Source organism: Zosterops lateralis (assembly GCF_965231275.1).
Source record: "Zosterops lateralis genome assembly, chromosome: 34".
Lineage (NCBI taxonomy): Eukaryota > Metazoa > Chordata > Aves > Passeriformes > Zosteropidae > Zosterops > Zosterops lateralis.
Window position 1 is genome coordinate 1,654,333 of NC_139794.1, and position 13,181 is coordinate 1,667,513.

General features: G+C 54.1%; 1 protein-coding gene across 1 annotated transcript; it reads left to right on the forward strand.

Annotated features, from left to right (window-relative positions):
* Positions 1-3,743: 3,743 nt before the first annotated feature.
* LOC310921429 (low affinity immunoglobulin gamma Fc region receptor III-like) lies at positions 3,744-10,916 on the forward strand (the record flags this gene model as incomplete). The annotated part of the gene is made up of 6 exons (XM_083881558.1): positions 3,744-4,044; positions 4,286-4,549; positions 5,191-5,322; positions 6,488-6,509; positions 6,584-6,645; positions 10,810-10,916. The coding sequence occupies 6 exons, from the start codon at positions 3,744-3,746 to the stop codon at positions 10,914-10,916; spliced, it is 888 nt and encodes a 295-aa protein (XP_083737684.1).
* Positions 10,917-13,181: the final 2,265 nt, after the last annotated feature.

Consider the following 13,181-nt stretch of genomic DNA (forward strand, 5'->3'; position numbering starts at 1 on the left):
GTGGTTGGGGGACTGTGGGGGATGAAAGATTTTCACTTTGTCTTTCCTGCAGCAGAAGGAAGGGGACATTTATGCTGAGCTGAGGATGTGGGTTCTGTCCTGGCGGGGCACATCCAGAGGGGTCCTGCCCTGAGGGAAAATTGCTCCTCTGCTGTGGTGACACCTGGGTCTTGTCCCAGGCTCTTGTCCCAGGGAGTTCCTCGTTCAGGGGGTGCCACATCTTTGGGGATTCCTGTCCCAAAGGTGGCACATCCTGGGGACCTCTGTCCTGGGGCCCCTGAGCATTCCTGCCTCCCCAGTGGGGGCCTGTGACCTCTGGGCTGCACAAACTTAAGGGGGCTCCTGATAAAACCTTGCCCTGATGATGGTAAATGCCAGGCTAAATTTGGTTGAATTCCCTGTTGCCCAATTTGTTGGGACAAAATTATACATCCAGAAAATAAAGGCAAAAATCTTTTCCTAAACCATTTCTTTTCCCAATAAAAAAGAAAAGAAACTCAGTAAAAATCAGACTGACAATGTATAAAATGGTCTAGATCATGTAATCCTTTTAATCACTGCTCTCCCAACATATGACTCACAATAAAAAACATGAAAAAAAACACAAAAAAACTAGACTTTTTATTCCCTCTAGGAGCCCATTAGTGCATCCCACAGCAGCGTGTACTTGTAAATAACACAGAGTGTGGAATCTCCCTGAGTGTCCAGCAGGTCCATGGAGGTGTTCCCTGTCTGCTGGACAGCAACCCAGCCCATAAGGAAGGCTTTGGTTGGGCCATATTTAGGAACCCTTCCCATTTTTCTCCTTCCCACCCTGAAACTTGATTTACTTGTTGTGGCTTCTGCTCCCAGAAGGGGAGAAACTCTGTCCACCCTTGGAACAGAGCACAGGAATTCGTGGGCATGCCCATGTGGCCCTCAGGGTCCAATTTTCTGGTAAATGCACTCCACCTCGTCCTGAATTCCCCTGCCTGGGCACTCCCTGCCCCTGCTAGGACACCCCTGTTCCCCAGATCCATGGGTGGAGCCCCTGCCCAATATTTCCACACTTTTCCCTCTTTTCTGTTGTCCCCATCCAGAACCCAAACATTCTTTCTGGGAGGTTCCAAAGGGCTGCAGGTTTTGTTCAAGAAATAGGGTCCTGGTCTGGTTGTTGAGTAGATTATTTTGTTATTGCTGTTTTTGCAGTACTTCAGGGGCTTTCTCAGTCCCTTGCTGAGAGGGAGAAAATGATCAATTGCTGCATTTCCGGACTGGTTCCCTCACAGCTGCCCCTGCAGGGTGGGGAATCTTCCAGCCAGCCCTGCTCTGAAAACCATCAAAGGCCCTCACAGAGCCACTGCTTGGCTCCCATTGGCTTTTGTGCTTCTTGCACAGGGCTGAGCAAACCACAGCCAGGCCTTTTTCGACCACAGAAATCTCACCTTTGCAGCAGCTCTAAAGCTGCCAGAATCAAAGCCAAGGGGGCAGGGGGGACCCTCAGGTCCTGGCTGCCAGCTGGGTCTGGCCAGAGCAGGGCTGGCCAATGCCCATCCCTGTGCAGTGGGCCTGGGCCATGGCTGGGCCCCACACTTGGATGGGCACTGGCTGCAAGGAGGAGGAGTTGGGGAGCTCCTTCCTGCCTGGGGCTCCATTCCCAAGCTGCTCTTGCCGGCTCAGATCCTGCAGTGGATCAGCAAGAATGGAGAAGTCTGGAGTCCTCCTGGAGCTGCCATCCCCCAGGACAGGACTCCTTGGCCAGCGTGTGTCCCCCCCGGACAGAATTCCTCCAGGACACAACCCCCTTGGCCAGTGTGTGTGTCCCCCAGGACAGGACCCCCTTGGCCAGCATGTGTCCCCCTCTGGGACAGGATCCCCTAGGACAGGACCCCCCTGGATGTGACCCCCGGGACAGAACCCACGCCCTGTGTGACCCTCAGCACAAACAGCCTCTTTCTTCTGCTGCAGGGGAAAAAAAGTGAAAGTGTTGGGGGGGCACAGCCAGACACCCCCATCCACCACAGCCTCCCACCCCCCCCTGCAGACCCCTCACCCCTGCTTTCTCCACCCTGGGGTTCCCCCAACCCGTTGCCTGCTCAGGTGCTCCCCAGGATTATCAAGGCAAGAACTGGGGCTTTGTGAAATTGTTGGGAAAAGCTGGGAAATGGAAATGAAGAGAGGAAAAATCCCCAGGGGGGTGCAGGATCACAGACCCAGAGCCTCTCAGAATCCAGTTGGGGTGACCCCTTGGCCATGAGCTCCTCCGGTGCAGGCTACACTTTGGGTCACCCCAAATTCTGAGGCATCCAGGGAAGGAGTTATGACCCCTGGGCCCACCAAGCTGCTTCCAATCCCTGGCACCCCCATTCCTTATGTACCCCCTCCCTGTGACCCCATCCTGGGACTGCCATTCTCCTTGATCTCCCTCACCCAGGAACCCATTTCCAAGGAACCCTCTCCCATTCATTCCATCCCTACAAGCCCCCTTCCCTCAGGGCCTTCACTCTCCCAGGAGGCCCCATTCCCCTGGCCCCATCATCCCTGCCACAGCCATCCCATCACCCAAATCCCTGGAGCCACCGTTCCTCTGGGACTGTCATCCATGAGTCCCCCAAGCCCTGGGACCCCAATTCCCATTGCACCCCCATATCCAGTGACCCCCCCTCCTCAGGGCCTCCATTCCCCAGAGACTCCATCCCTGGGACCCCCCATTCCCCTGGACACCCATCCCTGGCTCCCCAAACCCCCTGAGGCCTCACTCCTGAGAATATCCATGTCCCACCCTGTGCCACCCAGCCTTGTCCCCACCCTGTCCCCATCCTACTCTCAGCCTGTCCCCAGCCTGTCCCCACCCTGCCCAAAGCCTGTCCCCAGCTTGTGGCCACCCTGCCCAAAGCCTGTCCCCAGCCTGTCCCCACCCCGACCAAAGCCTGTCCCCACCCTGCCCAAAGCCTGTCCCCAGCCTGTCCCCACGCTGCCGCCACCAGGTGCCACCGACACAGGAGGGTGAGACCTGACCTCGCTTCCTTCCCCTTTGTCCAAAGAGCCCCACGCAGGGGCCCAGTGGCCACAGCAGCAAGTGACAGCCAGTCCACATGGCTGGGGACACGAGGATGGCCGGGAAGGTGGCGTTGCTCCTATGGGGTGAGTGCCCCGGGCACGGGTCTGACACCCCAGGGATGGGCTCTGGTGGGGCAGGGACCACTGGGGAGGGGGCACAGGGGGGCTGTGGGGTCCCCTGAGGTCCCCAAGGCCAGCACAGCCAGTGCAAGGTGTGACTGGGGTTGTGGGGTGGGTTTGGGGACAGGAGGGGGCACATGAGTGGAGAGACAAAAATAGGAGGACAGGGATTTGGGGAGGCATCATGGGGCTGGGGCAGCTGTGGTGACAGGGACGGTCACAGGGATACAGGGACAAGGGGACAAGGGGACAAAGAGACAAGGAGACAAGCACTGTGCCAGTTGGCCATGGGGACAGAGGCCATGGGGCTAGTGGGGGTGACCTGTGCCAGCACGGGGTGGTCGTGGCAGCCCCATATCTAGGGAATCAACAGTGTCCCCATGTCCTGCCTCAGCCTGTGGTAGCCACGGTGTCCCAGGCCATGAGAGGTCTGTGCCATTCTGGTGTCCCCATGGGGAAAGCTTGGGGACAATGCCACAGCCCGAGCCCTGGGTGCTGCTGTCCTTGCGGTGTCACCCCTACCCTGTCCCTTCTCCCTTCCAGCCCAGACCCTCAGCCTCGCTGGTGAGTCCTCAGGGGATGCCATGTCCTCACCCTGCTCTCCCCAGCTCCATGCAGTGGCTCTGGCAGGCTGGTGTTCCCTGTCACCCACAGGTGCCCAGACCACCCAGCTCCTGGTGGAGCCCCCCTGGACACCAGCAGTGCTGTGGGACCGGGTGACACTGACCTGCCAGGGCTTGGGGACTGCTGGTGCCACCACCTGGTATATGGATGGGCAGCGATGGGGACAGGAGGGACCCGATCACTTCACTGTCATTGAGAGTGGGACCTACACGTGTGACAGACCTGGCATCGGGCTCAGCCCCCCCGTGAGAGTCTTAAATGGTGATTTGGGGATTTTGGGTATCCCCAACCAGCCACCTGTGGGGACTCTGAAAACTCTGGGAGGTCTCTGCTCCATGGGTCACCTCCTGGTGTGACCAGAGCCCAATCCCTGCCACCGGGACATCCCAGAGCATCCCAGTGTGAGGGGACTCCTCCTTTGAATGGGTGGCCCCTGGTACCTCCCAGTGCCATCAGAACCCTCCAGACACCCCTGGTGTGACAGGACCTCTCTGTCCCCCAGACTGGCTGGTGCTGCAGGTGCCAGCACGGGCACTGCTGGAGGGGGACACGGTGACACTGCGCTGCCGCAGTTGGCAGGACAGATCAGTCACCAGCGTGCACTTCTACCATGAAGAGAAAGATCTTGGGGGACCCCAGGAAGGGACCGAGCTGTCTCTGTCCCCTCTGCAGCTGCACCACAGTGGCCGCTACCGCTGCAGGGGCTGGGTGGGGGCTGTAACATCACAGTGGAGGGAGTCAGAGCTGGTGACAGTGACGGTGCACAGTGAGTGCAGGGATGGGGACAGGGAACCCTGACATCCTCCAAGGGTTTCCCCACCATTGCCTGCATCCTTCATCCCTCCCTTTACCCCTCCCTGGGTCACCCAAAATTTCCCATGTCCCTCTGGGTTTCCCCCATGACTGCCCAGTTCCCTCTCCAGATCCCTCATCCCTCTCTATATCCCCCCCATCCCTCCCTGGCATCCTGCACCCCTTCCAAGGTCCCCGCTGTGCCCTCTGGTCTCTTTCCCTCCCTGGGTCCACCCACCCCTCTCTAAACCCCACATCATTCCCTGAGTCTCCTCAGTCTCTCTTGTGATCCTCCATCCCTGCCTGGTTCTCTCCACATTTCCATGGCGTCTCTTCTTTGTCCCAGGTCCCAACGCACCTCCCAGGGTCCACTTCTGCTCACTGGGGTCCTCTGTGCTCCCCTCCAATCCTCCCTCCTTTCCCTCCCATGTCCCCCAACAATTCTGGCTTCCCCATGCCACCTGTGTCTCCCCACAGGGATTCCACTCTCAGGGGTGTCCCTGGTGGCACAGCCCCCCAGGGGACAGGTGGCACTGGGTGACAGCCTGGTGCTGAGCTGCACGGTGGCTGCAGGGACAGGTCCCCTGTCCTTCACCTGGTACCGGGGGGGCTCAGGGGCACCGCTGGGCACCGGCCCCCGCCTGGAGCTGCCACACGTTGGGGACAATGACAGAGGCCACTATCACTGCCAGGTCAGCGATGGGGACAGCGTGGTCAAGAGTGTCCCCCTGAATGTCACCGTCCTGGGTGAGTGGGACCCTCAGGGTGGGGGTGTTCCCACCCACAGCATCCTCCAGGATAGCCCCATCCCCCCATTCCTGTCCCTCTTGCTGGGTGCCAGCCCCTCCCCCATCCTCAGTCCTGTCACTGTCCCCACAGTGCCCGTGGCCAATGCCACCATCACCCCTGGTCCCCTGTCACACCAGATGCACACAGGTGACCCCGTGACACTGCACTGCTCAGTGCAGGTGGGCTCAGCCCCTGTCACCTTCACCTGGCTGCACAATGGGCAGGAGGTGGCCTGGGGTCCCATTCTGGAGCTTGGGGACGTCGATGCGGGACATTCGGGCACCTACCAGTGTGTGGCCACCAACCAGCTGGGACAGGACGGGCGCCGCGTGTTCCGGGCACTCAGCCCTGAGCTGGCCCTGGAGGTGACCCCTGGCTCACCCTGGGTCACAGGTGGGGTCACAGGAGGTCACTGGGGTGTTCAGGACCCCCGGGGTTCAGGGTGACACCAATGTGTTCCCCTCTGTCCCCAGCCGTGGCTGTGAATGTCGGCAGGGCCCTCCTGTTCCTGGTCCTGCTCCTGGCTGTCATCGGGGGCTGTCACTGCTGGCACCACTGGGGTGGGTGACAGTGGGGGGGGGATGGGGGTCCTGGAGTGAGGGGAAGCCCCCAGAGTGGGGGCAGAGCTGGGGCAGCACCCAGGGCCCCTGAGCTGGGGGAAACTGAGCCCACAGTGACCTTGGCTGGAGGTCCTGGGGCATTTGGGAGGAATCTGGAGGGTCTTGGTTGGGCTTCAAGGGCATCCCTGGGTTGGCTTTGTAAAACATTGGGGTGGCTCTGGGAGCTCCTGGAGTGTTGGAAATGCTCTTGGAGGGCCATGCGGGGATGTAAGGGGATCTTTCAGGCGTCCTGGGGATGTTAGGGGTGTGCCAATCTCTGCCGGGGTTGGGGTGTGGGGTCTCAGAGGGTGGGGACACTGAGGACTTTGGGGGCACTGTGGTGGTGCAGAAGTTCTGGGGGGTTCAGGGGTGCTTGGAGTGTCTGAGGGGAATCAAGGGTTTGGTGGGGATCAGGGCATCAGTGGGAATTTATGGGGCTGGGGAGTGGTTGGAGGTGCCGAGGTCCCAGGAAGGTTTAGGGATTCCAGGGTCCCCATGGTCACCCCCTCCCCTTTTCCTTGCAGCCTCCAGGAAGGCCCAGCACAGGTGAGTGGGGGGCTCTGGCCAGGACTCCCCTTTCCCCTCCCCACACACCCCTCAGACCCCCCTTATCCCTGCAGGACCCCCCTGGAGGAGGGGGCAGGGCTGGACCCCCACGTCGTGGGCCCAGAGTGGGCAGGGGGTGAGTACAGGGGGGGACAGGGACACGTCACCCACCAGTGTCACCCCCCAGCCAGGTCCCCACAGCCGGTGTCACTATCAGGGCCCCCCTGAGTGTCCCCTGGCCCTGCCCCACCTCGGGATCTACAAGTGACCAACAAGGAGCTGCTGAGACCCCACGAGGGACAGCAGGACCCCCATGACATCTACAAAAATGTACTGTGACACCGGGGTACATGGACAGCCCTGGGGACATCGATTCCCCTCAGTGGTCCCTTCTTCTTCTTCACAGCATCCCACAGGCTCCTCATTCCCTCACCCAGTGCCCGGCAGGCCCCCAAACCTTTTCCCTCTTCTGGTACCCAAAATTCAGCTTTTTGATTAACCTCTGTGAGAAACAAGGCTCACTCTTAAATAGTTTTATATGTTTAATAAGGGGAAAATGGGACAGCAAACAGTGTGCTGAGTTCTTGGCCACTGCCAGAGGCAGACAGTTATCTCTAACAATTCTTCTTATTCTTTTTCATTGTGATGGTGAAATACATATTCAAGGAGGTTATACATATTCAAACATTCTTTCAAGTTTACATGTTCTGGGAATTCTTTTGCTTGCTTTGACCCTTGACTCATTCTCTTTAAGTCCATGCCTGTGCTGGTTTTGCATCGATTGAAGAAAAGCTGTGGCAAAACCAATCAGTGATTAGCACTGAATATTGAGAACCTGTGGAACCAATTGAAGAGGCAGACACGCCTCTGTGGCCACCCAGGTTGAAATGACAAGAATCTCGGGAAAAGTTCTCATTTCCCCAGCCTGGGCAGAGGTGACTTGCTGTAGCCTTGGCAGGGCCGGGCCTGGCGACTCCTGGGCAGGGCAGGGCAGGGCAGGGCAGGAAGGCCCCAGGGTAGGTTTGGAAGGATTCTTTACTGTTGGGGAGGATGAATCAGGGAAACCTAATCAATATGATTGCTTAGCAACACATTCTGATAATATGAAACCTAGAATCAAAATAGTAATGAAAGTTTACTTTTAGTTGTAGGATACCGAGTCTTATAACCTTACTAAGGTTACTATACAACCTTAAGACAATGGCATGGCCAGCTGAAGGAGAATCCCTTTTGATCCCTTTCTACTGGCTAAGGGATCCAAAGGTCAATGTAGCCAAACAGAAAAGTCTAAAGAGTAGTTTTTAGAATTTAAAATATAACACAGTACAGTAATGTAGTAGTTCTTATGGACTATATGTAGATTCTATAGGATTTTGTGTCTTATATTGGTTGGTCACTGTAAATTAGAATATTCAACATAAAAGGAGATATAATATATTGTAACAAGGACTGTTGCCCGATCCCGAGAGAAAACACAAACCAATAGAGTGTCAGTTTATGCGGTGCTTTATTCGAGGGCCCTGGGGACCTGAGGACTAGTGTCCTAAGTCAGAGTCCCAAGTTGGTTACAAAGATGCTCATTTTTATACCTTTGTTACAAGTCTTACTTCATCAGCCTACATGCAGTTTCCTACATACTTTACTTTAAACATTCACATTCATCTTTTAGATAACCTTTCTAACGGTTATAAATTTTGCATGCTTGCTTTAGCTAAAACTAAAGGTTAATCTTCTAAGCTTAACTCCCACCATAGAAAACATCTTATCGATAACAATGTAACCATATTTCACAAGTAATCTCTATATCTGTATGTACTACATGCTCTACTAAATCCTTTGAACATTGTTACCTGCATCAGCAGATTCTCAGGCCTCATTTCTCAGGCTTGGTTCCCATGGGCCTGCACCAGAAACCAACTCCTTAGCCTAACTAATGCTAACGGAGGCCTTATGGCAACAGGACCTCGCTTTCTCTCTTAGTGCTCTTATCCCTGCTCTCTTTCCCCTGTGCTCTGACCCCTGCCACCTTGCTCTCTGGCTCTCTTACTCTCTTACCTCTTACTGTCTTGTTCTGACTTGTTACTTTCTCCCTCTCTCTTTGGGACTGCCCTCCAGCTGAGGCTGGTGGCTGAAGGCAAAGCCCTTTTTACCCACCACCCTTGCAATAAAACCACGTGTTTCTAGAATATCTCAGGTCAGCAGAGTTCCTTCTCCCTGCTGTCCATGGATGCTGTTACACTTTGCTATGAGCAGCTTCAGCCACAGTCACCAAGAGCCCTTGAGGAGAGAGAGGCCCCAGCAGCTCCAGAGATCCTGTGGCCAAGAGCAGTGGCAGCTCCGCAGCCGTGCAGAGTGGCCGCACAGCTGAGAATTGAATGCAGCCAGAACCCCTGAGATCCTGGCCCAGCCCCAGCACAGCCTGAATTTACCACCTGCAGCCCCTGCCCAGGAGAACCACCATGGCCTCTGCAGACCTGGGAGAATGGTAACTCTTTCTTTGCACAGATGAAACTTGCAAAGCACTAATGGTCTCTTACATGAGAGAAGAGGGCAGAGTGAAGCCATGTGGAGAGACAATATGGAGATATCAAAGTCAGTGAAGGAGGAGATGAATCTTAGATGTCAAGGGAATGAGATGATGCCTCGGGTTTAGGCTGAAGTTCTTTTGTAATCCGTGGTAATGGACTGTGATATACTAGACTATCCCTCTAAGTCGTGGAAGGCATGAATGGGGAGATGAGAGTATTCAAATTGTGGATCTGAGCAAAGACATTTGCAGTGAACTAAGTAAATATTGAAGTAGTTTTGATTTTATGACAAGCTTGAACAGAGACAGAGATGAGACGAAGATGAAGATCTGCCCCCAAAAAGACAAAAGATCTCTGTTCCTAGAGATGAAGAAAACCTTTTCTTTTGCACCGTTCTTCTTTAAAATGGTGCCCCATGAGTTTCCATGGCCCATTATGCAGCTGTGCAGAGGCTGGGTGACATGGGAGGCAACTCACAAATGTAGATTCCCCGGGCAGCTGCTTTTGTGAGAATTAAAAAGCCACAAGAAAACTGTTCTTTCTTGTGGGGAAGTTTCCATGGTAGACCAAAAGAGACTTCTTGTTGCCCTGAATTTTCTTGCTTTTGAGTCTTTGAGTCTTTGTAGCAAGGTTCTCGCGCAGCTTCATGAAAACAATGCATATTTTTAGAATTTATCAATGTGTTTACATATTTGTTCTTTGGGAGGAGAAATGGGATTTATGTGATGTTCACCAACGAGGTTCATGAGGTGGTAACCTCTCTAGCCAATCTTCGGCCTTTTGTACAAAGTGTATATGAGTTGATGGAGTAATAAAAACAAAGAGCTTTCCTTGTTTGACCTGCTCCTGCCTGCTTGTGCTCTGTGTGTCCGAAATAGTGACAATCTGGTGACCTGGCATGGGAACTGCACGTCTGGTGGACGTCTCAGTGTCTGGACTGCATCTGTGCCCAGTGTGAGAACTGCACGGGCTGTGTGCCTGAGGTAATGAGTGGTAAGAGATAATGATCTCTAACCCCTCCTCAGCAGATGAGGCCCTCATGTTGGACCTTTGGCTTGAGGTCCTACAGAAGGAGGGAGCCCCTGTTCTCAGAGGTGCTTTCCAAAAATTGTTCTATTATGCTAGAACTCATGGGGCTTTTTGCAGCCTTCAAAAAGCTTTTTCTACCGCAGAGCGGAAGTCCCTGGGTGACCATTTGTCTCAGTTTTTCACTGCAGATCGCAGTGTGGAATTTTTGGAATTATTGATGATGTGGAAAAGGCTGGAGACGCTGCGAAATTCCAGCCTCCCCATTCTGAGGTCTCAGAGGATGGCTCCAGCCTGATGCTCTCTTCTGGGCTGGGTGCCAGGGGAGATGGTTGTGGGAATTCACGAGAGTGAGACAGACTTAATTAGCACATCTAGTCTGGTGACTAGGATGCCATGGCGAGGACAAACAGAACTTTGAGGTTATGAGAAGATGGGATTAAAAACCTGCTTAAGGAAGAAGATTCAATCGACCCCCTATGATGAAGATGTTGTAAAATGCATGAGTTGTTTGTATGATCTTTTAACTTAATTATTGTAGTAGAAATCATTAACCTTACTGAAATGGTATATAAGTTCTTGGAAAACCTGAGTAAAATCGAGTTCTGATCACGAATCAGTCTTCCAGTCTCTCCATCAATTGCCAATAGATGGTGGAGTTGTTTCTTCTGTTTCCGTTCCGTGGAAGCGACACTGGAGTGCAGAGGCTTTACTGGCCCTCTCCTGCACCCCTGCAATGTCTGCAGGAGCACCTACGCCTGCCCCTCACAGGCAGAGCAGTGAGGAAATCCTGCCCGCCCTCGCAGGTGCAGCAGTGAGGAAACCCTGCCCGCCCTCGCAGGTGCAGCAGTGAGGAAATCCTGCCCGCCCTCGCAGGTGCAGCAGTGAGGAAATCCTGCCTGCCCTCGCAGGTGCAGCAGTGAGGAAATCCTGCCTGCCCTCAGAGGCACAGCCGCTGAGGTGGGCACAGGGTCTGCTCAGTGGACCCTGCCTGCACCAGCACCACGTCGGTGCTGGAGTGTGGGAGAATTCAGGGCTTGTGGAAGCCGTGCAGGACCAGTGCCACCAGCGCCCCCAGCCCCCATGCCACGGTGGCGGCGGCAGCAGCAGAAGGTCGCCCCCTCCACTTTCCCCCCTCAGTGCCTTCCCGATGTTGGAAGTTCCAAGAGCGCGCTTGGGTTAGGGTGATGGGGTTGTCACGGCAGACTGTCCGCATTGTGGTATCTCTATGAGATACTCTGTGGAACAGGATGGTGCGGAGGCAGGATGGGGCCCATGAGGCTGCGACTCTGCTGAGGAATGCAGAGGCAGGGTGACGCTCGGGCAGCCTCCAAGCTCGACAAGCTGGTTCTTCTGGGAGCTCATCACACTCCCTAACCCCCCTGCTCCCTGTGAGGATCGCGACACCTCTCCTGTGGTTTCATCTCCCCTGTGAGGATGGTGCTTGGCAGTGCCACGGGGCCACAGGACATGCCCCCAGCACTGTGATCTCCCCCCTGATGGAGCCAGGGCAGCACAGCACAGGCAGTTCCAAGCGATCTGAAGGCGGCTGCAGGTGCTGCAGTATTAATTTTAAAGGAATTGGCACAGCTTTGCAGTGTTCACCTGCTGCAAAGGGTCCTGGGGTGCCAGGTCTCCCTCAGTTTCAGATGATATCCAAACAAAGGCAAATGCAGTGGGCGGCCACGGGTCAGCATGGTGCTCCCTGCAGGGCAGGGATGGATTCCCCAGCTCTGCAGGTGCAGTGAGACAAGCTCTCACCTCCGTCCCTATGGAGCCCACGGGACAGGATTCAGAGGCCAATGATGCCTTGTCTAATGCTGAGGCCAGCAAGAAACAAAGAAAGAGAGTGCAGAAAGGGATCACTCCTTTGTTTCTTTGTGGAAGGTGTGGATGGCTGGGTCACATGGCAAATGTTTGTAAGGCAATCCATGTGAATGGCCAGCCTCTGTCAAAAGGGCAGTGGGGTGCAAAGAGGAAGCGTGCTCGGACACAAGTGTCTTCCCAGTCCCCACAGCCGATGGAGGTCTGTTGGGAAAATTCAGTCCCACACCCACCTCTCCCTGTCAGAGTCCCTGAAGGGACCAGAATTGTTTAATTTGTGTTTGAGTTTCTGTTCACAGGACAAAGAGTCGGTGGTGAGAAGGCAGTTGCTCTGAAGTTATTGAGCTGCCTGGATTTCATAGGACTGTTGCTCTGATCAGAGACTGTCCTGGAACAATTTGGAACGGACATTGCAATTTTCTCCTTTGCTGCTTGGCAGCTGGAATGGACAAATTTCAAGACAAATTCGTCTCCCTTCATGACTTGGTTTGGGAGCTGTTGGACCAGGATCATCTGGAATTTTCAACCAGTCCTGGGACATTCCCGTGTTCTGCATCGAAACAGAACTCTGGGGACTGGAGGTTTTTATAACACCTCCAAAAAGCCAATCCACGATTGTGAATCTGAATGATTGTTTGCAATCTGAATGATTGGTTTTTTGTGATTCATTTGTGTCCTGCAGGTATCTCACTGGCTGATGAATGTCTGATTCCTTGCACATTCTGGAATAGGTTGTTTTGCCCCATCTGCCACAAGGCGGCAAAAATATTGTTTGAAAAAACAAAGAAAGAAAGAAATAAATTATGTTTGAGCTAACTGCTCAATTTCAGCCACAAAAGATGGCAATCATTTTGTGCGAGCTCATTGCTCGATTGATAAATGCAGGCAACGATGCTTGCAACTTTGATGGGTGCAGATTTTTGTAAATTCATACTCTCAGTATTATGGGAGGAATTTGATTGGAGCTTTGCAAGCAGTGTTTTTCTGCCAAATGCTCTGGAGCCATGGGCCACTGCAAGTGGCAAAAATCCTTTGGATTTTTTTTTTTGCGGCCCAAAAATAGTCAGAAGTTAGTGCAAGACCCACTGTCTTTACAGACGATTTGGGGAGGATGAGGTAGGTCATTGCTACTTGGAAGGATGGTTTTGAGGGTAAAAAAATTTTGAAGCCCCTGAGGATGGGCAGCCCATTTGGTTGTATTGGGGCTGCTGTCATGGCACTTCTAAAAGTTTTCACAGGAACATTTTCATTTAGTCACGGATTCATTTCTGTGGCTGACATTGCACACAGATGG